We start from the raw sequence: 26,624 nt of genomic DNA, 5'->3' as shown, positions 1-26,624 counted from the left end.
TTTTTTCTTGTCGTCTCATTGTCAGCCCATAATCAGTTATTTGAAGTCAACTCGATTTATTATTTTCTTTCAGTTGGGGATTCTGGAGTGCTAGCAACGTCACCAAATGAAAATGAGGACTTAGATAAAATCGCAAGTACACCTTCATCGACCAATTCAAGTTCGCCATCACCTAGTCCAAGTGCAAATTCCAGTCATTCCAATGTAAGCATTTTGAAGGGTTGGAGCTGTATTTGTCTTATCTTGATTCGATTCAGTCGATTGGTTTTGTTTCAAGTTTTGTTAATTGTTGTTGCCCGGACATTATTTTGGGGTTGTTGTTGTTTTGTTATATTTTATTAATTTATTATTTTCTTCAATCATTTTTATTATTAAAAGTTTTTCTGTTATTTTTTAATTTGAACTATTAAAAAAGTAAATTCAGTGTTTATTGAAAATCATAAGCTTTTTCACTCAATTTTTATTTTATTTTTCAAAATTGTTTCAGGATAAACATGATGATATTGAGAGAAAGCGACACAAATCACAGTCTGAAGAGGTATTGTTGATTTTTTACCACATGATTTTTATTTTCTTATTGAATCTTTTATAAAGAGACAAGTCAAATTCTTTTGTTTAGAAATTGAAGCTAATAGCAAAAAAAAAATATTTCCATTGTAGATGATCAGAAGTCATTTCTAACCTCCTTTTGAAGAAGTTATGATCATTAATCTTGTTTCAGTAGATAAAACCAGATTTTTATTATTGGTGTGCTTTTGCTCAGTAAGCAATGTTGTAGATTTTCAAGAAATACCAGTTTTGTAGCTTGCCACTTGCCAATTTTATTTTTTTTTAATGATTACAGATATATCGGAAATTGTTTCTCCATAATTTGCATTTTAGAAATGACGTAAATTTAGAACAAACAACCAACTTGCCAGACCCTGAAAAAAGACGAAATAATCTGAAGTTACCTCCTCTTTTTCTCTTTGTAACTCATATTTTATGCTGCTCTAGAAATTAATTTCATCAACAGAATCCATTGACTTTTTAAAATTTTTTTTTTTTATCTATCAGAAGAAAGGGGCATCCCCTGCTCCTATTGGAACCTCCAAGCCTGCTTCGTCTTCAAGTAAACATTCTCAAAAGTAAGGCGTTTTTAGCATTTATTTTGTTATATTTGTTATTTGAACTCATTTCCCTGTTTTCAGGGTGTCCAGGCAAGTCGGATAAGTCGATTTTTGGTTGGATTTTGGTCTGATAACGGATCTAGGTCGGATAAATCAAAATTTGGTCTTTAGAATTGATGCAGGTCAGTGGTTGCATATATCAGAGCCTATACACCTGTTAACATTGAAAATGCTCGCTTTTCCTGAAGTTTAAAACAATTGTGAGTAAAACTTCAACTATCATACTAGCCATTCCTATAACACGAAACACTCAACGGATATTGTGGCCTCTATCTATGAGTCTGTTCGGTTTAGCGGCACATGTATTGTTTTGCATTATTGCAGGGATGAAGGGAGTCGGCATGCAAAGTTTCTGAGGTGGTGACATCCCCTGACCTCTGAAATCATGCAGCAAAGAATGGCTCGGGTATTTTAATGCCCTGAAAGAGAAGAGAGAGCAAGGATATTCTGGAAAAAGATGCCACCAGAAAAATAAAATAATAGGAAAAAGTGATGCAGCTAAAGACCAAAAGTAATAGAAAAAGATACTTCAAAATGACATAGTCTGATCAAAACTGCAGATGACTTTGTTGAAAAGGCTGAAAAGTCATCCTCAACATTGTAACATGATCTTTTGGTTAGGAGCAATGCAAATAGGAGAGGATGTTTTTGTTCAGAAATGGCAAGGAAAGAACAGTAGTTAGACAAGAAGGCTAGTCTGCTTTTTTTTTTTTTTTTTTTTTTGGCTGGTACAGAATTTATTTTCTTCTATTCAGGACTTTTTCCCTATTAACAATTACATATTTTGTTTATTTTGTAGTTAGGATTAGTATGAACTCTTCTTCTTTCTTTTCTTTTTTTTTTTTTTTTTTTTCCCTCTCTTTTTGGGGTATTTTTATTCTTGATACATGTATGTTTTCTTTTCCTGCTACACAATATACCTCTCACAACTGAAGTCCTCATTTCATTTTCTTCCCCTGTCTGTCATTGACATTTGTCAGCAAGCTTTTATTTTGTCTGCAGCAATCATCACCCAGTAACACCATCGCCTTTGACAGCGTATGCAGCAGCTGCTGGGGGACAGTCCAATTCTTCAGGTAGGTCTTGGATGTAGTCACCATTGTAGTGATTCCCTGTCGTTGTTTCGACTTAATTGTTTTTGGTTTTTTAAAAAGAAAAGTTATTAGTCAATTCTCTAACTGCAGGAATCCAATTCGTTTAGTTGGATTCCTTTTGTTGACCAATATAAACAGTGTGTTGCTTTATTTTTTTTTTTTTAAAGGTCTCAGTGGTGTGTAAATTTCAAGGGTATTAGAAAAAAAAAGTACTGTTTCTTATAAATTTTACTATCATGTGAAGTTGTAGAGGACTTCCCTTGCTATCATAGTCGAGTAGGAGAATAATATTGACATTCTGTAATCACAAAAATGACCCAATGCCATATATTTGACACAGTCAAGTTAGACAGTGTTTCAAAATTTCGTTTGGATCATAATCTTCCTTTTTTTAAAAAAGGCTTTACGTGTGATTCGAATGTTATATTTAAATTTAATTCCATCATTATTGTTTCCCCGAGTCAGTGTTTTTGTTATTAAGCATCATATGTTCCCTAGTTTTATTTGCCTCTGCAGACATATCCTTTGTTTCAAAATCTGTTGTGGAATAAACAGTGTGTTCATTAATAACCCCTATTGCTTACTGTGAATTTAAAAAGAAATATATTAGCCTTGAGTGTCTCAAATACACCTATGGCTTGTTTTATTTAGTTAGTAAAATGATATGGCCTTTACAATGCACACTAAAACGTTTGAAGCAAATTCAGAAATCATTTCAAGAAATTCACTTATTCACTCAATGGGACCTTACAAATCAAAGTGTCCACTTAATATTTTGCTTAATGTTCGTCTTGACAAACGATTTTTAAAACAACGATTTTAGTGTGTATGTGATTATATTTTTTTTTTTCTCTGAGTATGCATGTAACATTTTTTTTTTAATTTGTTTTTGTTTTTTTGTTTTTGTTTTTTTTTTTTTTTTTTTTTTTTTTTCTTTTTTTTTTTTTCTTTTTTCAAGGTTCTCGATTTCCTCCGCCTACACCTTCTGTGTGGCACCGTAGTTTGTCTACTCAGTCTAGCGGTAGCAATGGTAAGAACCTCTTTTTACCTCAACTTTTTCATATTTTCAAAATTGTGAGTTGTTTAAGGATGGTCGAGTTTGACTAATGTCAGCAATAAAGAGCAATATTATCAATAAATGATTAGCAAGCAACTTTAGCTCAACAGCTATCACAAAAAAACCTCAATTTATATTGAGTCTTTTCTTCTTTTTTTTTTTACCTGCCAAGATACCTCAGGAGACATTTTATGACAAGAAGTTAGTTTATTGAAATGCACGCTTTGATGTTTTGGTTTTTTCACACGCTTTATTGACCCACATTTGCTGACCTCATGTTGTGACCTGCAACTGTGCTGTTTTGATTGTACTTTCCACCACAAGATGTTAATGTCATGACACAAAAAGCCATTGCAAACTTTGTATACATCATGTGCGCGCTCTCTCTCTCTCTCTCTCTCTCTCTCTCTCTCTCTCTCTCTCTCTCTCTCTCTCTCTCTCTCTCTCTCTCTCTCTCTCTCCCTCTCTCTCTCTCTCTCACACACACACACACGCACCACATGCCAAGCAGCCTTTTAATTCAGTATTGTCTTGTTCCCTGTGCATTTTTTAGGCTGGCAATGTGATACTTTGTAAAAGATATGCATTACCATCAATTAGAGTTTGTCATCTCATTTCATAATGGTTTTAGCAGAATGATGACATTCAAAGTCATAATAAATTGTGATTTTTTGTTTTTTTTTTTCTTTTTGAGTTTGTAGTCATTAAATGCAGACGTTTAAATATCCTTGTTCTTCAAATTTGAATGGATGGCCTTCATAAATGTTATGACGTCAGTGGTTTTGTTGTCAAAAATTGTATTGATATCAGAAAACATGAAATTTGGTTTGAGTTTGCATAAACGCAAAATTTTCATATTTCTGATCATTGTAACTTAAATTCAATTTTTGTATGTCTTCTGCACTTTGATGTAATGTCATGGGTCACTTTGGACTCACATTTTGTCATTGTGTAGTTGAACATAAACCTGAATGAATTGTTTCACTCTGTATCATATCAGCTTGTTTACTACAAACAAAAGAAAAGATTCAGATATGACTATTTTTTTTTCATATTTACTCTCATTTATGTCTTATTTCTTGGTGTGTGTGTATGTATATATATGTTTTTTGTTTTTATTTTGCAGATTCCCAAAAATCTCATGCAAACTCTGTTGATCATAATGCACCAGGAAGTTTGTCGGGTAATTCATCTTTATTAGGCAGTGCTAATATCAACTCTGTCTCCCTCACGTCTTCTGGGAACCCCTCAGTTCCTTCTGCACCATCACCCCAGACCAGTAGTGTAGGCTCTGCATCCAACTCCAGTTCAGTAAATTCATCTTTGTCAAACGTTGTTAGTAATACCAATTCCACTAAAGGAAGCAATGGTAGGCAAGAGGGGCCTCCCACGATGAATGGTCCTATCAATGCTGGTGGTCCATCATTACAAAAAGTGAGTATGCATTTTATTTTCACTATTTATTATATCAGGGGTTTTCAAGTGAATTGCAGCAGCTTGTTCTTCAAATTGGGGGAGGGGAGGCTTTTTTTTCAATTCTAGATAACTTTATAAGTAAAAATGGTCATGTCTGTGGCATATGCTATGTGTAGGTTAACGATTTTTATCCGATCAACTATGTGTTGTCCTCACCTTTCTATTTCTATATAAGATAGATTAACATTTGATTTTCTTCCTGTTACCATCGTAATATTGCCTTTTGAAAAAGTATTGCTTTGGTAATCAAGCATTTTCTTAATATTTAGCAAGCAGTTTCTCGTAAGCACTGGTAACGGGTTTCCTCATTTTATATTTTTATCTGTCATGTTCTTAAGCTAGTTCTGCCTTTTTTACTTTTTCTTGGGTCCAAGGACCTTTGCATTTTAGACCTGTAAGTTCTCAGTCAATTAACTGAAATCAGTCAATTTGTCAAATTCAAATATTTAAAAAAGGAAAGAAAGAAAGAAAGAAATAAAAAAAGAAAGAATTCACAAATCGTAGTCGAATGACCGTAAAATAATTAGGAGTGTTCCACAGCGCTACGCATAGCTCACGGGGACCGTTTATATTAACGATGTATATGTTGCCAAGACAAAGCGACACTTTTTATAAAAGGCGTGTCTGAACACTTCCCTGGGTATTTTCACACATCCTTCGTTAAATTATTTTTTCACTTTCCAATCCGTCGTGATCCCAACTGTAGCCAATTTTAACTGAGCCACCGAGCGATAAATTTCACTTTTTCATCTAAGCCAAAATTGACCACATTTACCCTTCGAGTCTCAAAACTATGATAAAGTAAATTGCAAATGCCGCAAGTCCGTTATGTAGACATCTTCAAATCGAAAGGTAGGATAGATTGCTACTAGCACATTTCGATTGCCTCACGTTGTAAACAAACTGGTTGACCGTTTCTTCACTGATTGAGTACCTGATCATAAAGAACAATGGTAAGTAGCCTAATTAATTCCCGTGCAAATCAGGACGTTTTCTGGCATTGTTTTGCTCAAGCCCAAGCGAGCTTGCTGTTTTGTGGCGATTTACCTTCATTTCGATTCTTTGAATTTTTCCGCTACGCCTGCCGAAGTTTCTTCTTGATAATTCACTTCTACTTAATAATTCAATGTATTGGCCTGAAGTCAGATTTATTTAAGTTTTTTTTTCTCTGTCATTTGCTGATTGAAAATCAAGTTTGCTCATTACTACATTATTCTAATGTTCTCACAATGGCTAAGCTGTTCGTGGATCGCAATTCAGACTTGTCGAGCATCGATAAAGATGTGAGTCCCGTGAGGAATAAATTCAATTGGTCATGGCTAGAAGTTAAAGATGATAATGGTGATTATTTTTCTATGTCAAAAAAATTCCAGAGGCAGGAATATGACTTTGATGAAGTCATCTTTACCTATATGAATGACATGCTTATTTAGCATTCCTTCTACATCAAATTATGGCAGTCATACTTCCAGTAAGAAATAACACCCACTATTTTGATATATTGTATTTATCACTCTCCTCTCCAATGATGCCCTTATTTTAAAAAAAAATAATTGAATCTTCAGTTTGTCGAAGAGTTTCAGTCAATTTTTATAGAGCTCATTTACAGGTCTATGCATTTCCAAGACCAGATAATTTCATATCTAATTTGTCAACCATCTAGGGTTCCAATTTTTGAAAACTAAACTTTAAGTGGCATCTGGAGAATGGTTATCATCATGAAGATATTTTGATAATATTCTAGTATTCGACTGTGCCGTTATTTGCTTCATGACTTGGTTTGATTCCCCCATTCAAGTGAGTCCGAGATAGTTAATTCCTTGTACAATTTCATTACCTGCCAGAGTGAAGATCTTTCGTTACGGAACATGGCGCAACAAGCAGTGTCGAATGCAGAGCTTGAAAAGTCTATGCCTTCTCATCCACCCATTGATTCATCAAGTGAGTTTCTCTTCTTTCATTTTTTTTTTTTTAACAAAAAGAGGGGGGGGGGGGGGTACTTAAAAACGTTTGGAAACTGTCAGGACTTTTATGAAATTACCTCTTGGTTCGAATAAGCCATAATCACTTAACACATCATAATCTCCACTCGCAAGACACCAATTCCTTTTAATCACCTTTAATGTAACACGATTATCTTTCACAATGACAATCATAGCAGCAGCATAACTGCCACAGCATCCTCAAATAACTTTTTTTAACATTGATAATTTTTAGAGCCTCCATTTCAATAGTACTTAGTTGTAAGCAACTGTCCTGATTTTGTTTTTAATGTATGACTCAAAGATGGGGTAGATGCGTGTACTAAAAATGTTCTGACAGCAGCAGACACCAGCCAAAATGAGAAATACATTTGAGAGTGTCAAGGTACATGGATAGAGTCAAAATTATTACAGTACATGATTTTTGACAATGGTTGGCATCTCTCTTATGCATGTGTTTGGCTTTCTTTTTTTTTAATCACAGATCTGTATGTTTCACAAGCACCTTCTCAACCCTCTGTACCTTCATCGTCAACTTCATCCTTATCAGCTTCAGCATCTTCCGATCACTTACCATCCATCACTCTGTCAAACCCGTCGCATTCAACGACACAGCCATCCTCCAGTCAGCATCCTGGAACCCAACAACAACAACAACAACAACAAACACCCCAGACAAACAGCATTCATCTTGATCCGTTGTTAGGAATGGCTCCAGGGCCTATCACCAAGGATCAAATGTATCAGCTGGCAATGCTAGAAGCTGCATACCATCACCTTCCTCATCCCTCGGATTCTGAAAGAATGAGGTTGGTTTTTTTTTCCACTCGGCAATTGCTACATTGATTGTAAGGACCTTAAATGTTTGTATGTGCCAGTCGCTGCAGAGAAAGAAAAAGGAATGTCGGTGTTTGGTGTTGGAAATGACGTTAGCACGCTAGCCTGTGTAGCCAAATATATAATTTTGTTTCTTTTATTAAATTTTGTCTCATTGACCTTTATCCTAGCCTATTCAATATTCTGTTTGTTAAAATTTTGTTCATTTTAAGTGGGCCAGTCTTAATAGTGAAAGCCATATGATTTTCTATTTAGCCACTTTTGAAGTCGAATTTGGTCAGGTTAAAGTCTGGCCATCTGGCAGCCTTGCCTCGCTCACGTCATTTTCGTGTCGCGTGATAGGTGAGCAAAATGGCCGTATCCATATTTTCACTCATTGAAATGCAAATTGGGTTGATGTTTTGTGAGAATACGGGAAAAGTACTTTATCCAATGAAATTTGAAATGTAAATAGATGAAATGTGCATATACAGTAGAACTCGGAAATAGCGAGTTCGACGGGTCCACTCCTGATTACTCGCTATTTCCGAGTTCTCGCTATTCCCGAGTTGCCAGGAAAGGTCACTCGGCCGTACAAAAATATGGAAAGACAATGTGTGTGTGTGTGTGTGTGTTTGTGCGCGTGTGCCGCGCGTGCGTGCAAATGACTGTGTGTGGATAAAGTGGAGTGAGGGCGGGGTTGAACACGGCCTTCGTTAACTACGTAATGATGGCCACAGGTTGAAGTTGATCCGCCCCTTCCATTTCCATCAAGATTTCGTGTATGTGTGTGTGCGAGTGTTTGTATGCAATAGGCATGTTTGATGAGGTAAGCAAGCGCATCACTCAATCTACTGAAAGGATGGTTCCACGCTCCCCTCTCTCGCTGATCGAATGCGACTCGCTGACCGATGCTGCGAAGTGAGGCATGTTGACATGTTGGCTGCCAGTGCTTACCTCGCGCGTCGCGTGTCACCACATTGGGTGAATAATTGAACCCCACACGCACACAAACACACACACCCAACCCCCACCCAAATTTGTTTCGCCTACTATGTACTCTAGACTAGGCTACTATGTAATATTCCTCGTAACGAAAAATAAGAAAAGAAAAGAAGCTAGGCTAAAAATATTTAAATCGCTCTTGTCGGGTGTTTTGCTTTACTTTGTTCGAAGTCCTAGGCTGGGTCAGGAAATGCTCGTTATTTCCGAGTTGACCTCTTTTTCATACTCGCTACTTGCATGCTAATTTTATTGACTCAAATAAGAGAAAAAAACGGGGATTTAGATTTTACTCGCTATTTCCGAGTTCTCGCTATTTCCGAGTACGTTACTTTCATGTTCTACTGTATAACCTTATGAGCGACAAAACCTCTCCAAAGAGTAAAAATATATTTTTAACGGTCTTCTGGTAATCGCACGAGTTTTGTCGCTTGACATAATCTAAAATGACCTCTTTTCTAACTGTGCCAACTTTCAGTCATATTCATCGATAAACAGCGTCATAATTAATTTTTTTAAATAGCATGTACAAGACGGCTTCATCCCATATTTTGTCGTGAATTTGGGCACTTCGTGAGCGAAAAAGAGGCCCAAAGATTTGTGCGGGATAGTCATTGCTACTTTATCTATGTTCTAAGATGTATTGATAGTCTTCCTTTATTTATTTATTATTTTTTTTAGCTTTTATATAGCGCAACATCCACTAAATGTAATCAAAGCGCTGTACAAGGGGTCCCTGGCCAACAGCAACATTTAACATTTAGGACGGAACATGACGCCTAGTAGGCGATGGTTACAATTTTTTTCGGACAGAGACAACGCTTTAAACGGTCAGGTACTCACTTTACACCTGAGTACTGTGAGAGAATGTGAGTAAAGGACTTTAAATGGTGAGTAAAGGACTATAGATGGCTTTATACATTTTTTTCATCAGTTTTCTTCGATTCTTAAGATTTATGATGTTTTAAATAGGAAGTTGGATTCCAGGGCTTTTATTGCCCTTTTTTTTTTTAAACTGTTTTTGAAGCTATTTATCATGAAAAAATTGGATTTGGTATTTTTTTTTGGCATTCCATTAAAATCATTAGTTGTATCTTTCTAATATACACTGATGGCACAACACACCTAAACTTGTCGACATGTTTTTGTAGTCATTCAGTTTGGGTTTTGTTTTTTTTTCTATAGCAGACATGAAAAGTGATTTTATAAGGGAAATTCCTAATATTTGTTCTCATTGCCATTTTCCCTAATTACAAGCCATTTTCTAGATTTTAATTGTTTTTTATCATTCTAGAAAATTATAACCATAGCCAACAACATTAAAATCCTCATCGTTATCATCACCTCCACCATCATCATCGTCATCATGATTATACATCTTTATTTAATTTCCGGGATTGCCCAAAACTTTTTCTTCATTATGCCTCTATAAAATTGGCAAGTCTGTATTCGTCAAAGTCATTGTGCACTTCGACTCAAGACTGACCAACTGGCTCTCAGTTTAAGGTTTGTCGTCTCAGTGGTCAGCTTCCTCCTGCTCCTACATAAATTATTCCCGTTTTGCTTGGGTTTAAGACAATGAAGTGATTAAAGATAATGATATCCAGTATCACATTGTATTAGGCAGTAGCAAAAATGTGATTTTGATTAAGAATGAATGTAGTCAAATACTTGAGTCTGAAAATTGTTTCTTATTAACATCCCTGTCTTGTTTTGTTTTTGTTTTTTTTCCAGGAATTTCTTACCACGCAATCCATGTCCAACTCCCTCATACTACCCACCAGCTGCTCTTCCTCATGCAGACTCTGTTGAGTTTTATCAGAGATGTGGCACAGAAACTCTCTTTTTCATATTTTATTACATGGAAGTAAGTTTTTCATGCAAACCTTTCATTTTTCTTTGTTAGATTCTGGCGTCTTGTGTCAGGTGATCCGGTTATGTGAAGTCAAGATGACTAGAATTATGAAATTGTGGATTCTTTCACGGTTAAAGAAATGTATTGTAATGCAAATTATAAAACCGTATCCTGAATTATTTTTGTTACTTTCCGTGGAAAACCACAGATGTCCAAAACAGGAGCTGAAGCTGAAATTAGTTTTAACATGGGACAGCATGGCTCAGAGGTACGGTCGTTGTTTCGTACCCGAAAGGTACTGAGTTAGACTAACTGCCGCGCTGTGTGGCCTTGAGCAAGCCACCGAGCCTTAGTTCACTTTGCGGTCTGCACTGCGGCTAATGCCTGGGTTATTCCAGTCTTCCCTTGGAACAGATCCTAAAGAAAAATTTCCCATTGGGGATGGATGAATAAAGGGAATTTAACAACCTTGCTGCAACAAGTTAGAAATAATTATATATGTGTTAAATAAGATTTAAAAAAATTTTTAAACAAATTTTAATGAAAATTAAACATAAACTAGTTTTTCAACCTTAAAAATCGGAATTTATCAAAAGCGGGCTGGAAAAAAAAAGGACATCTGTGATTTTTTTTCCCTGTGGTCTTCGTGTGTTTAAAGTGTGAGTAAAGTGTTCAAATGAATCAATTATAAGACAAAGATGATCTGATGGCATAATTAAGATGACAAACTTGGTTCTGTCTCAGATTCACTTGGATTGTAAGGAACTTTTTATTTTCACTATTCTCTAAAGAAACATGAATTAGTATACTGTATACCCTGGCTTTCACGTCAACTGCTTTAATATTCATACAGCTGTTATTATTTTTAATAGTTCATGTGTTTGCTTCTATAATATGTATTTCAGCATAAGAATTGTTTTCATTTAATAAGATATGTTCAAAATTAGAATATGAATTGATTTCGTCTATAAATCAGAAATTCACGAGACAGCTTAGACAAAATGCAGATTAGTTAACTATTGCATGGGAGCAAGCGTATGTACAGCAAGCCATCATTATACAAACTTGAGAATAAACTGACATCTTGCAATTTTTTAGCAAAGGTGGTGTTCACTCTTAAATGACTCTAAAATGTCACAAGTACTACTGATATGACCTCATATGTGGTTTCACAATTTTATAGACCCAATGAATATTCATATGGCCTTGCCCGAGAGAAAGCGTCCCTGCACATGCGCAATCACTTAAAAAGTGAACCTTGCCAAGCAATCATCGTGTTTTTAATTCTCTTGGATTTAAAATTAATTACCTACTTATATTGATGCAATAGTTATTGAAAATATATTATTTTGTGCTTAAATTATCATGTGATGATTCGTGGATTATGATTTTGTCCTTCAATTATTAAGATATTAAGTGGATTGTCATCGATTTCATTTTATCATGCGTGATTTCGCGCTTGCACTTATTAATTAAGACAATGGCGTCGGACGCCCCACTGACCCAATTCCTTAACAGGACGGCGTGTAACAATAACAATGAAACCAAAAATAACAGTGATGACGGTGAAAATAGGAGTGATGTGTCGAGTAAGACTGAAGGTAGGAAGAAGGGCGAGCCTTCCAAAGTAAAGAGAAGTAAAAAATCAGATAATGGTGGCGACGGCGAACTTTCAGAAATTAAACAACAACTGAATAAACTCATGGCGATCATTCCGGTTGTCACTGAGTTAAAAAATGCATACGATAAGGAGATGACAGAATGTGACACGCTGAATGATTACCAAATAATTAACAATGTTAATGATGGACAAGAAGACGAAGTGTCAGAAACACAAACGTCTTCATCGATCTCCTATTTTTAAGACGTATCAGGTACAAAGGAAATTGAAGGGCCTCTAATTAACGAGGACCTAGCAAAGGGAATTAATAATATCTTGTGCAACGGAATGCAAATATCGGATAGGGACCAACTATTTCAAAAATATATAAAACCGACAAATTGTGGCAGAATGGAGACTCTTACTTGTAATCCAGAAATTTTTAAGATGGTTCAAAAAGAGACGAGACAAACTGACTCGAGTATTCAAAAAATACAAACAACACTCATGAAAAGTTTATGCGCCATGACGATGTGTTTCGAAAAACTGACCAAAATAAATATAGAGTCAGTTTGTCAACAGGATATAGACTCCATCACTAATTCCTGTGCAGATTCCGTGGCGTTGTTAGCAGACGGGTCACACAGCCTGGATTTACATAGACGACAGAATTTTAAATCTGAAGTAAAATTGGAATTCTCGTCATTGTGTTCTGAGCAGTATCCGTGCGAGGACTCTCTTTTTGGAAAACAATTGACAGAAAAAGTCAAAGATGTCTCGGAAACCCTGAAGGTTTCTCAAAGAGTCAATCGTGTCAAACCATACCAAAGACATCAAAACAAGCCGTTCTTTTTAAAGAAAAGGTTATCTTTTTTAGACGGGAAAAACCCTGTGTACAACAACAGGGGAAAACATTACAAAAACAACAACAACAACAACAAATACCAGAACTTCAGCAACAAAACTCGACAACAGGGTCGTCGCAACAAACCATATTAAATGTAAGTGAAGGAAACGATTTAGCTTTAGGTGGTCGAACAAGGCATTTTATTCATAATTGGGAAAAAATCACAGAAGACAAAATAATTTTACAATGTGTCAAAGGCTGTAAAATCCAATTCATTTCTCCACCAATTCAAAATAAAATTCCCCATCAATTGAAATTTAATGCACAGGAAACCATAGCATTAAGGGCTATAATTGGAGAATTATTGAAACAAGAAGTAATTGAGGAAAGCACTGTTGAAGAGGGAGATTACATGAATAATATTTTCTTAAGAGAGAAAAGATCGAATAACAACAAATACAGACCCATTCTTAATCTCAAATGCTTGAATAAAAATTTTGTTAAATTTACTCACTTCAAGATGGAGGGACTAACTACGTGCCTTAATCTCATGCAACAAAATTGCTACATGGCATGTATTGATATATCCAATGCTTTTCATAGCATTCCAATGCACCCCGATTTTACAAAATACTTAAAATTTATGTTTGAGGGTCAAGTTTATAAATATATGGTTTTGCCTCAGGGTTTCGAGATAGCCCAAGACTGTTTACCAAAATTTTAAAACCAGTGTTAGGTTTTTTGAGACAAAGAGGTTTTTTGTCTAGTGTGTACATTGATGATTTCTATCTACAAGGCTCTAATCATAAAGCATGTCAGGAAAACGTTATAATTACGAAGCAACTTCTGACGTCGTTAGGTTTTGAACTCTCTGATAAATCTATATATGAACCTACGCAAAAGCTATTACATTTAGGTTTCATTCTAGATTCGACACTGATGAAAATAAGTTTAGGTGAGGATAAAAGAAATCATATCATCCAGATGTCAAAGAATGTGATGAGTCATACCTCCCTTACAGTAAGGGAATTAGCAAGATTAATTGGAGTCTTTGTGGCTAGTTTCCCAGCGGTTGAATATGGCCCGCTATATTATAGAGAACTGGAAATGCTTAAAATCAAATCATTAGAGACAAATTATAATTTTAATAACTATACCACTCTTAATGAAGAATGTGTACAAGAAATACAATGGTGGATTAAAGAGGGAGTTTATTGTGGGAAAATGATTTCTCATGGTAATGCAGATTTCACTATTCAAACAGACGCATCTAGTTATGCATGGGGGGCAGTTTTCAATGATAGAAATACACACGGCATGTGGACAGAAGAGGAGTCTAAACTCCACATAAATGTTCTCGAAATCAAAGCAGGGTTGTTGGGTATTCAGTCCCTATGTGATTTTAAGAATTGTCATATACAGATCCAAATGGATAATCAGACTGCCGTTTCATACATTAATAATCTTGGGGGTACACATTCTAGACTTGTTAACTATTATTCTAAACAAATCATCTTGTGGTGTAAAGAAAGAGGAATCTGGTTGTCTGCTTGTCATATAGCTGGAAAATCAAATATAGCTGATTCACACAGTAGGAAAGTTAGAATTCATACAGAATGGAAATTACACCCAGAAGTTTTTGATAGGTTATGTGAGAAATTTGGATGCCCTGAAATAGATCTGTTTGCTTCTCGTGCAAACAGACAATTACCTATATATATGTCCTTTTATCCTGATCCTGAAGCCTGCGCCATTAACTCATTTCAACATAAATGGGATACTTACGGATATATCTTCCCACCATTTAATCTTATCTCCAGGATTCTCAGGAAAATCCAAGAAGACCAAAGTACAAAGATATTAATGGTCGTGCCACATTGGACAATAGCCCCTTGGTATCCAAAACTTATGGAAATGATGTGCCTTCCTCCTCTTTTTCTGAAGAAAGCCAAAAATGTGTTAATTTTACCATCAAACCACTCAGCAGTACATCCATTATACCCAAAACTCCAACTGATGGCATGTGTCTTATCAGGAACAATTTCAAAAGACAAGGGTTGTCCCGACGAGTTGTCAAGACTTTAATGAAAGGCTGGAGACCAAATACTGTTAAACAATACAATGTTTACCTTAAGAAATGGATTGAATTTTGTTCTGATAAACAGTGGGATGTCGAGGAATATAGTGTTTCACACTGTCTAGAGTTTTTATTACACCTTTCTAAAAAAGGACTTTGTTATAGTGCAGTTAATACTGCTCGTTCTGCATTATCTTGCATTTTCGACCAACCTTCCATCGGAGATGATAACAAAATAAAACGTTTGAGAAGTATTTTCTTGGCTCACCCAAGCAAACCAAGATATACCAAAATTTGGGACGTTTCAATATTGTTAAATTTTTTGGAAAAATGCTCACCTTGTAAGGAATTAACTTTACAAATGCTCACTTTCAAATTAGTCACATTATGTGCCTTAGTCACTGGACAAAGATGCCAAACCATTCACTCGTTAAATTTAGAAGAGTGTCATATTACACAAACTCGGGCCATCTTTCATGTTTCTAAATTATTGAAACATAATACCCCGAAAAATAATGAAAATTCCATAGTATTACCGGGATACCCATCTAATAAACGATTATGTGTTGTAACATATTTGCGAGAATATATAAAACGAACTAAACCGTTTAGAAATTCATCTCAACTGTTTTTGAGTTATGCATGTCCACATAAACCGGTAACTAAGGAAACAATCGGTCGATGGATTAAATTGACTCTTATGAAGTCGGGAATAAATACAAAAATATTCAAAGCACACAGCACCAGGGCTGCGAGCACGTCAGCTATTACTAAAGATGTAGAAATGTCTGTCATACTTAAGGCAGCAGCATGGTCTGGTCAGAAGACGTTTGCTAAATTCTACAATAAACCAATTGTAAAAGATGATGGGACTGCATTTGGGAAAGCAGTGTTACGGAAAGCACGTTGATGTGAGTAATTTATCCTTATTATGAACATAATTATCAGTGTCTGGATTTAACAACAGGCTGATAATGAAAACACCAACGACCAATTACAGTAATTTTTACTGAAATCATAATATGGCACCTTGTTACTCAGTGTCTGGTGGAATCACAGACTGAGTTATATTTAATACCTCATTGACAATCTATGCAGTGTCTGGCTTAGGACACAGGCTGCAAATAGATTAAACATGATTAACCTGTGTCTGAATTTAGTCACAGAGCTATGAATGTATATCATAACTATCTATTCAGTGTCTGGCTTAGGACACAGGCTGCAATAGTTTTGAAAAACTTTTTACATACTGAATGAAAGTAGATATGGAACCTCATGGCTTAGGACATCGTTCCTTTTATCATAGGTTTTAACGTTTTAATATAGCATAATGAAAGAATATGCTTATAATTGTGTATGTCCGTTTATATATTGGATCGCTACAATAGCTGTTACGGCTTTAAAGTCTCGGGCAAGGCCATATGAATATTCATTGGGTCTATAAAATTAGAAAATTAAACGAGACTTACCTGTAAGTTGAAGTTTGATTGGGATTTTATAGACCCAAGAATATTCTTAGGCCTTGACCTCCCTTCCCAATTTTATCCCACCCCATGAATGTATACATCGTTTTGCAAAATTGCAAATCAATTTGAGGTCTTTTAATTAGATAATTGATGGTAACAGCTATTGTAGCCTATTAGCTTTAAATAGTGATTGCGCATGTGCAGGGACGCTTTCTCGGTCAAGGCCTAAGAATATTCTTGGGCCTTTTAAATCCCAATCAAACTTCAACTTACAGGTAAGTCTCGTTTAATTTTCTAACTAAACTGTTAGGTAAGAATTTATTTCTCTGTAAGCATCGTTTTAAAAAAAATATTTTCTCATGTTGTGTTTTTTAATTTAAAAAAAAATTTTTTTTAACAACCTTTCTCCAGGGTACCAAGGCTCAGTATCTGGCAGCAAAGGCGTTGAAAAAGCAGTCGTGGCGGTTCCATACGAAATATATGATGTGGTTTCAGCGGCACGATGAACCAAAGCAAATCACAGAGGATTTTGAACAGGTGATATAAGTCATTCGTTGAATAGATCATCAGGATTGAAATCCCAAGAAAGCGGTTTTGTTGTACCATACTAGAAAACATATTCATATTATGTATTCTGTATGCCTAAACTGCAGGATCAGGAAGGTCATTGTTTGTTTTTTGTTAAAATTGTTCCTCTATGATATCCAATCTAGCTACAAATTTGGGGGGGGGGGGGGGGGGCTTTTTTTTTTTTTTTTTTTGTTAATCTTAAAAATCTGATGCATTTTTTCTTTTATTTTTAGATTATACCACGGTTTACAGATTTTTACTTGAGCTGTTATATAGCGCAATATCCACTAAACGTGCTCAAAGCGCTTTACAAAGGGGTCTCTGACCAACAGCAACACATAGCATGTAGAACGAGACATAATGCCTGTTAGGCGATGATACAATTTTTTCCAACAGAGACAATGCTGTTAACAGCCAGGTACTCATTTTACACCTGAGTACGGTGAGAGAATGTGAGTAAAGAGCCTTTTCCAAGGACTCAACTATGCGCCGAGGGAGGCTGAAACACAGAACCTTCCAATCCAAATGCAAATGTCATAGCACAAGACCACAAAACCACACTATATATGCACAGATTTGTTTGTTGCCTGTGACAGTTCCGATAACATGATGAATTTGTTACTGGGTTCTCTTTTATTATTTCACTATCATGCAGGATACTTTATTAACATATTGATAACCTTTCTATTTTTTTTTTCCACATCCTCATGGCAGGGCACTTACATCTACTTCGATTATGAGAAATGGGGCCAAAAGAGGAAGGAAGCATTTATATTTGAATATCGGTACTTGGAGGATCGTGACTTGAACTAAAGGATTGTTAACGATGAATGTTTGTGTACTAGACCAACTTGTCCCTACCTCTGCTTGTTATGCTGCTGCCCTTCGGGGACTCTCTGACAAGCAAGCTGTTTATATGCTGCCTGAGATGAGCGGACCTTTTTTTTTTTTTTGTTACTTTGAGACAAGGCTGTGGTTTGATTGCTGTTTTCACTGTGGGATGCTGGAGCTCGTGATATTCTTCTATTATCAAAGTCTATATTTCAATCAGGAAACCATCCTGATTGATTTACACTTTTGCCGTCCAAGAACAAAAATTGTCTCAAGAGGCAACATTGTATAAATTCCATGTTTTAAAGAAAACAAAAGAAGAAATATAATTCATTTTATTGTAAGAATGGTATTCGTCTTCTGAAAAGTGTTTGCAAGTTTGTAGACTTGAAGAACGCAGTATGTTTTAGTTTTGCTCCTTGAAATTGGCAAAAGCTGTTGATTCTTATATTACGAGATGTTAACTTGAAGATGAAGAGGGTGCCCTTTGAAAAGTGCAATCTGTATTTTTATACAATGCTCAGTGTAAAAGATGACGTGTGCTAGTTATTTGTGAGAATGAGATTGAAGGAGACATGTATGAAACAGTTATTCTTGGAAAATGCCAGATTCAATTGAACATAATCAACTCAGTCATAACAGTTCAGTATGTTGTTTTAGTCGTACATTTCCACATTTAGATCATTGGTATAAAGTTTGAAACAAATTAATGTTTAAATCTCTATTGAAGACAAGTTGTGGCTATTATTACAGTCATACATTTCTTTTCAATCCTTTTTAGTGGTTTTTAACAATAGAGGCAGTAGCACTGTGTGGAAGATAAAATTTAAAAAAAGAACAGTTCCAAGGCAGAGATATTAGGAAAATGAATACGAGACAGGTTTGCTCTGGATGTTTTGGGGGGGAGGACTGAACCTATGACATGTGTGCATTAGGAGTATGTAAGCTAGACTTAGATTTAATGATAACCATGGAAGATATCAAGGTCGATGAGATGACTTTTTTTTTTTTCCTTTTTCTTCATTATCTTACACCACTTGTATGACTCGTAAGGCAGGGATTATTTTGTACTTGACTTATTGCCAATCGCCTCCTAATCTTTGGACTGGAATGCTTTGGCATTTTCTCTGATTTGTTGAGTGAGCTCTTTCCACTGATGACTGTCTGCTGCGATGGATCTCGGGTGTTCTTAATCCTATTCGCATCTCAGCTCTAGTATATCATCTAGGTGCTTGTTGTGGGTCTGCCTTTGTGTTTTGTCCGCTAGATGTAAAGAATAATGCTATAGCCTTATTTGCTGGAATATTTCTGTCTCTCCTTAAGATACCGGTATGTCCTAAAAGTCTCCATCTGGTTTCCAACTTTAAATCGATAGCCAATAGCAGTGTTTCTTCACATTTTATGTACAGCGATTTGTTAGATATTTTGACTGGGAAGTGGATATTTAGTATTCTCCTGAGCTGTTTCCAGTGGAAGACATCCAGTTTATTTTCATCGCTTTCTGTTAGTGTCCATGTTCCACAGTTATAAATAAGTACTGATTTAACAAGGCTCTTGTATAGCTTTGTTTTTGTTTTCAGTTTGTTCCTTCTCATCCAAACGCGTGTCAGCTTATTGAGAGCGGCTGCCGACAGATGTTTTCGTCTTTCTACGTCGTCTTTGTCTCCTATTAACGATCCCTCCTATTTTGTCTTTTTTTACTCTCTGTCATCTTTGTCAAGTTTTGTAATGTCGGTTTTATCAGCTTTTCCACTCTTAGTCGTGTTTGTCATGTTCTGTAATGTCGGTTTTATCAGCTTTTCCACTCTTAGTCGTCTTTGTCATGTTCTGTAATGTCGGTTTTATTCAGCGTTTACAATAAGATTGTATTTTGTACTTATTTAGAAAATTGAATTGGATAATTGGGATTTTACTCACTTGTAGTTAAGGTATGGCTTCATCAACACGAATTAACTGGGATATTAAGAGATATTAAGTTGATGAACATTTTGACCCAGTGGATTTGTCATCATGGTTGTACAAGGTCATGATCTGACAACTCAACCTAAATTAGGTCCAAGGGTTCGAGTGGGCAATTAGGGAATTCTAAGAAAGGCATTTTACACACGTTTTCCTCCATACACCCTGCAGTGTGGGGTAACTTAGTCTATTCAATGATGTGTAAGAAAATAAAGGGAGTAAAGGTGACTCAATGACTCTTATAAAAGACACAAAACAAAGTAAACATGATATCTTCATGCTTTGTTTTGTGTCTTTTATAAGAGTCATTTTTACTCCCTTTATTTTACTATATATTTTGTTGACTCATTGAGGCCCCTCTAGATTTAGGTCCATTCAATCTGATGGAAAGCAGTCTTGTTCTTGCTTGGAATAGACTAGCATTTTAGTAAAAAGCAACTGGCTCTGTCCGTTTAACGCTACAGAAACTGTGATGAATGCAGACTCCATGGGCCTTCTGATTTTGAAAGGTTTGTCAGAATGGTGGCTGAGTGGTTAAGGCATTGCATTGTGATAGGAAGGTCTCGGGGGGGGGGGGGGGGGTTTGAGCCCCGCTTTAGGCACTTTCATTTTTTTTCCTTGGGCAAGATTATTATACCCCAATTTGTTCACTTGGGACAACATGGGTGATTCTTGTTCACATCAGACATCCTGTTTGATGGATTATCTATATTCCTTTATGGAACGCCTAGGCGACGGGATCATACGATGCCGCCACGAATGGGCGTAATTTTTTTTTTTTTTTTTTTTGTCAGTATTAATTTAATGCATTTGCTGCCTAATTCAGTCCCTTGATTGGTGACAGTAATAATAATGACATGACTGGAGCACAGGGCTGTCATCTAAGCATTGTGGCTTGTTTACATGAGTTGAAGTGATTTGTGGTTTTTGCTCGCTCATCGAAACCATCAAGCCTTGAGAAATATTGTCTCAAAAGTCGTTCTTATAATAGTATTCACTGTCAGTCACGACTAGGGGGTAGAATCAGTCAGTGCGATTGTTCCTCTATTGGCCAATTTGAGAATACTTGTTTCATTTGTCTTCCTTGCGTTTGTCAGGTTCCTTAACACTGGTTGTTATTGAATTGCCATGATGGTTTTTGCTCAGTTCGTATCAATGAGGTAAGTGATGGCTGGGAATGTTCATGTATGTATGAATAGCTTGCTGTTGTGTGTGTGAGAGAAAGTTTGAGAGTAGAGTAGTGGGGTCCGTTAAAGTATTGGTGCACTTACAGCTAAAACGACTTTCTCAGTACCTTTCACCGACATACTGTAGCATCTGGGCACTGATTTTGATGGCCATTTGTTTTTCTAACATGTTTTGTACATATTGATAATGGCCACTAAAACCGTGCTGGATTGTTTACTGTGGTGTGGGAAGGTTATTGGTTAAATTTTTTTTTTTTTACTTTAAAAAAAAAACGAAGAAAAAAAAATGAAATAATGAAGAAATGTCTACTTGATATGAAAAACATTGTTTTCCGAGTTATTTATTTCATCTTTTTAAAAAAACAGGAATACACTCTCAACAGGTTGGCCTTCTTCATGGCACTTGATCAGTAGCCCTCATGAGGATATCATGAATCTGGAGAAAAGATAGATGGAGAAGTTAATTTAATTGATTTTAATTTAATTGAGCTTTATATAGCGCAATATCCACTAAATGTGCTCAAAGCGCTTTACAAGGGGTCCCTGGTCAACAGCAACATTTAACATGTAGGACGGAACATGCTGCCTGTTAGGCGATAATACAATTTTCGGACAAAGACAACGCTGTTAACGGCCAGGTACTCATTTTACACCCGAGTACGGTGAGAGAAATTGAGTAAAGAGCCTTTTCCAAGGACTCAACTATGCGCGAGGCTCGAACCCAGGACCTTCCGATCCGAAAGCGAGTGTCATACCACAAGTCCACATAGCTGCACGTTAAGTTAAATACATAACTGATACTGTTACAGCTCGGATCTTCTTTTTGTCTTCTACTTCTACTGCTATCAATGTCATTACTGCTACTACTCCTACCTCTACTACTTCTATTACTAGTACTACTACTACTACTACTACCGATACTACCACTACTGCTACTACTAACTACTAGTAGTCTCTACTAGTACTACTACCACTATGACCAGCTCTATTACTAGTACTATTACCGATACTACTGCTAGGACTACTACTACTATGTACTACTAGCTCTATTACTAGTACTACTACTACTACTACTACCACTATTGTTACTGTGACTACTATACCGATTAATATGCATGATCAAGAATAATCCGCATTTCTGTATGGTTGGCGCTGAAGAACCAATGGTCTGGTTGTACTTCAGCGGCGTCCTCAATGGGTGCGGGCCAATGTCAGTCGGGCCTTGAAATCGTTTAGGTGTGGTGCCATGATGACCAGTTCATTTCGAAATCAAAGGACTGACTTGTGAGCATAGTGAAGATGCATAGACAATGATGATTGTTTTTCATTCATACCTACCTAAATTACTAAATGAAAAAAAAAAGATGGATGGAGTTAATATGGCACAAATGAAATTGAAATAATTTATCTGCTGAATGTGTCTCTCATCCTTTTCCTGAGATTGCTGTTGCTGTCCCTTTTCATTTTCATTCATTATCCTTTACACTTTACCTGCACGTGAGGTGGCTGTTCCAGTAGAAACACGACTGCTGCTGCTATATCTTTGACGTCCAGATACTGTGGATGAGAATTGTAAATCGCTCAACAACAATGTCAAAATTATGATACAAGTCATTAAGCTGCAACAATTATTTAAAAGTGAACTCGAAGATCATTATTATTATTAGTACCGTGTCAGATTTTGGCTAGAATTATAGTTAAAGAATGGATTCTCTCTCTCTCTCTCTCTCTCTCTCTCTCTCTCTCTCTCCTCTCTCTCTCTCTCTCTCTCTCTCTCTCTCCTCTCTCTTCTCTCTCTCTCTCTCTCTCTCTCTCTCTCTCTCTCTCTCTCTCTCTCTCCTCTCTCCTCTCTCTCTCTCTCTCCTCTCTCCTCTCCTCTCTCTCTCTCTCTCTCTCTCTCTCTCTTCTCTCTCCTCTCTCTCTCTCTCTCCTCCTCTCTCTCTCTCTTCTCTCTCCTCTCTCTCTCTCTCTCTCTCTCCTCTCTCTCTCTCTCTCTCTCTCTCTCTCTCTCATCTCTCTCTCTCTCTCTCTCTCTCTCTCCTCTCTCTCTCTCTCTCTCTCTCTCTCTCCTCTCTCTCTCTCTCTCTCTCTCTCTCTCTCTCTCTCTCTCTCTCTCTCTCTCTCTCTCTCTCTCTCTCTATAATGGCGTTATCAAAAGGGTTATCTTGTTGCCCTCGACTGATCCTGTCAAAATGTCAAGCGTTACAAACAGCAAATGTGTTTGTTTTATTTACACAGTATGCTTTCATAGCACAGAAACACCCAAATTGTTTTGTTTTTTTTACATTTTCATGATCCACTTATTCTTAATTATTCTTTAAGGCACTGCGCTATCTCTGAGAATTTTAAGTTGACAAATTGATTCTGATATATTGTAAGCAGCAGATCTCAAATTATATAATCAGATGGAAGTCAATGGTGCATACACACACACACATATATATATATATACACACACACACACACGTATGCTCTGACCCTATCTGTCTGCCCTTTACTTTACTCCCAAAGAGGCTATCGAACGGGTTTGGTTGTTTCCTTGATCCTTGGTTAGTTAAGTTTCTCTGATAAAACCGAAGTCCATAAATAGTATAGGCTCACACAAGCAAGAATATTATGATTATAATAATAAAAGCGACAATTCTACTTCCCCACCTTCTTTTCTCCCATGAAACTCTTCGCGTGCTTGTCGTCTCCCTGGAACAATTTGTCTAGAATGTCTGTTTCTATTACTCCAGAGCTAATTGCCTGTGAGGGAGAAGATATCAAATTAAGGAGCAAGCACCAGTGTGTAAGAAAAAGAAAGATTACATTTTCCTAAAGTATAAAATTATAATGGTTTATCGAATAGAGTCCCGATAGCTCAGTTGGTAAAGCGCTCGCAAAGGGACCAAGATCGATCCCAGATGCAGTCGAGATATTTTCTGTCCACCCAGCAGTGAATGGGGAGCTGAGTATGTTAGGTTTGGCGGAAAGTACTTTGCGATAGACAAACGTCCTATCCAAATGTAGTCGAGATATTTTCTGTCCACCCAGCAGTGAATGGGTAGCTGAGTAGGTATGTTAGATTTGGCGGAAAGTACTTTGCGATAGACAAGCGTCCTATCAAAAGGATAGCAAGCAATAGTCTTCAACAGTCGCAGTAACAGTGGCTCTAAACTATCGGAACATTGGCGGACGCCGTATGAACTATTTCTCCGGCGAGCTTAAACGCGTACCCAGAGGGAAAAAAAACCCCGTCAATTTGATCATGTTTTGACTTTTACACATTCTGATCACAAAGCATATGAAAAGGGAATGAAAAGTTCTAGCCAGCATGAAGAATAAAAAGTAATGATTTTCTTTGTTTAGAACCAAGATGGCCGCCGTTGCCTGGCGCGTGACATCAGACTACCGAATCCAATTGCTATTTTCCGTTTCACGCTATAGAAACTAGGATAACCTCCGGCTCCATGAGCCTAATGGCCCTGAAGGACTACTTTTTTTAGGTACCACAAGCGAAAATTTCAAAATTGAGCTATCATAAAAAGAGTTAAACCACTGTAAAGTGCTTTGAAATTAATGAACAACACAAAAAGAATTATGAAAATCCGTCAACAAATAAATGAAATATGATAAAATGAATTTTATTGAACTTACAATTTTTTCCCACATATTCCGGTTACGCATTTTTTGCCGACTTTATGACGCCATAAACAAAAAAGTTGGTTATATAACATTTAAAATAAACATTTTTTGCATAAACATGCAATCATAAAACAAAATAAAAGCAGATATTAAGATGAAAAAACAATGATACTTAAATGAAACCATCCTCAAATATGACAGAAACAGCATCAAAATATAAAAAAATGGGAAATATAGGCCCAGGGACCCATATTTGGAGCCTCATAGATAAAAAAAATGAACATGTATACTACTCAAACTCAATATCTTTGCAAAAAAGTAATATAAATTCTTAGCCTAATTTTTTTGTTAATGTGGAGAAAATAGTAATTGCTCTATATTGAGCCGAAGGTCACTGCCAAGCTCAAAATTACGGCATGGAAAAAATGGTGTCAATATACTGAAAATACACAAAATCAAAATATTAACAAAAAAATAACTAATAAAGATAGGATGACATACTTTACATCAAATTACTCGTCATTCTTATCTCTATCCAATAGAAGCAAAAGCATCTCAACATATTATCAATGGCATCCAAAATTTTTTAAGGATTTTGGATAGAAATTCAATATTAGGCATAACTAAAAATATTAGATACCTTTAAAAATTCATAGAAAATCGTCAACAAAAGACATACAAGCATAACTTATACCAAATGAATTAACTTCTCAAGCTCTTTCTGACAAAGCCATATACAATCAATTTAACATAGAATCTGTCCGGTAAATACCTTGCATCCAGAAACTGATTAAACCACAAAACAATGAATGTAATTGAGAGGAGGGAAAGAAAGAGAAAATAAACCACCTCTGCAGCTCTCAATCTGTTTTTAAAAAATAAAGCAAGCCCCAGGTCAGGTATAGTATGATGCAATAAAAACAAATAAAGCCCAATCAACTTGTTTGATGATAAACTAATAAACGAACCCCCCCCCCCCCCCCCCCCCCCCCCCCCCCCCCCCCCGACTAGGTCAGGGTTGCCAGATTATTTTTCAACAAAATGCCAGGGGAAGACTCAAAAAATGCCAAAACACTCCAAAAAAAAATGCCAAAGTCTGTTGACTCCCACCCCCACTAAGAAAACTAGTCACTTTTGATAGACAATTTACTATCATATCCTGGTGGCTTGCATGTTTTCTTTTTTCTTTTTTTTGAATTATACTAAATTTCCTGTTGGGGTATTTTTTACCTACTGACTACTAAGTGGAGTGCTAAACCACTACACCACGGTTGAGAAAAGGTGTCATTTGAAGTATAATATACAAGAAAAGAAAATGCCAAATGATTTTTCTAATGCCAAACGGTTTTCAAAAATGCCAGATTTTTGGAATCTGGCATTTAAAATGCCAAACTGGCAACCCTGGACTAGGTTCTTTTCACCAGCGGGTTTATTTTTTTCATTGTGCCGTGAAAATTCATCCGATTTGGTTGTATTTGATATCAAAATAAAGCTGGAACATTAAGCTCTCTGCTTATTTAAACAGACGTGAGCGGACATCGCTAAAAGTATTAAAAAATGTTAAAAATAGCACGACAATGTGCTTTCCTCGCCACTCGCTCCGCCATTTTGAATCTGATATCGGGGCAGGAAGTGTCAAAAGAAAGAGGAAGTTTTGCCCTTTCTAATGATACTACCTATTCTTAGCATCATACGCCAATTCTCCGCGGCACAACCTTGATTTTCACAACGTGAATGAAAAGAGAAAATCGCGACCTCGAAATTTTCTCGCGATCCGCTAGGCAAAATTATCTAAAACCGGGTCTCGTTCGCGATTGATTATGAAACTCTTTTTAATCGCAAAAGTATGTTTTAAGATGCATTACAAAGCTCAGAAGTTGATCTTTAAAATAAAACAAATTGTATTTTGTTTCGAGCATTAGAAGTTGAGATATTGTGAGGTAAAGTGGAGAGTTTTTCACGATCAACGCCATCGATAACAACTTTCCACCGATTCACGGCGCTCGCCT

At 36.4% G+C, this 26,624-nt stretch overlaps 2 protein-coding genes across 5 annotated transcripts in view; one reads left to right on the top strand and one right to left on the bottom strand.

The window, feature by feature from the left end:
- The window catches only part of LOC144973773 (CCR4-NOT transcription complex subunit 3-like), a 36,205-nt gene extending 14,894 nt beyond the window's left edge, over positions 1–21,311 (top strand). Inside the window, exons 9-20 of one of the 3 annotated variants that reach the window (XM_078916665.1) lie at positions 74–204; positions 488–538; positions 1,057–1,127; positions 2,172–2,245; positions 3,222–3,293; positions 4,447–4,754; positions 6,641–6,737; positions 7,263–7,587; positions 10,331–10,463; positions 16,853–16,978; positions 17,726–19,986; positions 20,105–21,311. In XM_078916665.1, the coding sequence (XP_078772791.1) occupies positions 74–204; positions 488–538; positions 1,057–1,127; positions 2,172–2,245; positions 3,222–3,293; positions 4,447–4,754; positions 6,641–6,737; positions 7,263–7,587; positions 10,331–10,463; positions 16,853–16,978; positions 17,726–17,824 (1,487 nt within the window). In that variant the 3' untranslated portion in view covers positions 17,825–19,986; positions 20,105–21,311. Of the gene's footprint in view, positions 1–73; positions 205–487; positions 539–1,056; positions 1,128–2,171; positions 2,246–3,221; positions 3,294–4,446; positions 4,755–6,640; positions 6,738–7,262; positions 7,588–10,330; positions 10,464–16,852; positions 16,979–17,725; positions 19,987–20,104 lie in introns of those variants that run through there. The other 2 variants (XM_078916666.1, XM_078916667.1) reach the window with 2 other exon arrangements.
- The window catches only part of LOC144973774 (dehydrogenase/reductase SDR family member 11-like), a 28,699-nt gene continuing 23,370 nt past the window's right edge, over positions 21,296–26,624 (bottom strand). For both annotated transcript variants that reach the window (XM_078916670.1, XM_078916669.1), the window contains exons 7-9: positions 23,644–23,736; positions 22,480–22,545; positions 21,296–21,424 (exon numbers count right to left, since the gene is read on the bottom strand). In XM_078916670.1, the coding sequence (XP_078772796.1) occupies positions 21,383–21,424; positions 22,480–22,545; positions 23,644–23,736 (201 nt within the window). In that variant the 3' untranslated portion in view covers positions 21,296–21,382. The remainder of the gene's footprint in view (positions 21,425–22,479; positions 22,546–23,643; positions 23,737–26,624) is intronic.

Source organism: Berghia stephanieae, chromosome 5, assembly GCF_034508935.2.
Source record: "Berghia stephanieae isolate SIO BIC M18660-M18661 chromosome 5, UCSD_Bste_1.3, whole genome shotgun sequence".
In the NCBI taxonomy this organism is placed as follows: Eukaryota; Metazoa; Mollusca; class Gastropoda; order Nudibranchia; family Aeolidiidae; genus Berghia; species Berghia stephanieae.
The sequence above is the reverse complement of the archived record's forward strand: the minus strand, read 5'-3'. Positions and strand labels throughout refer to the sequence as shown.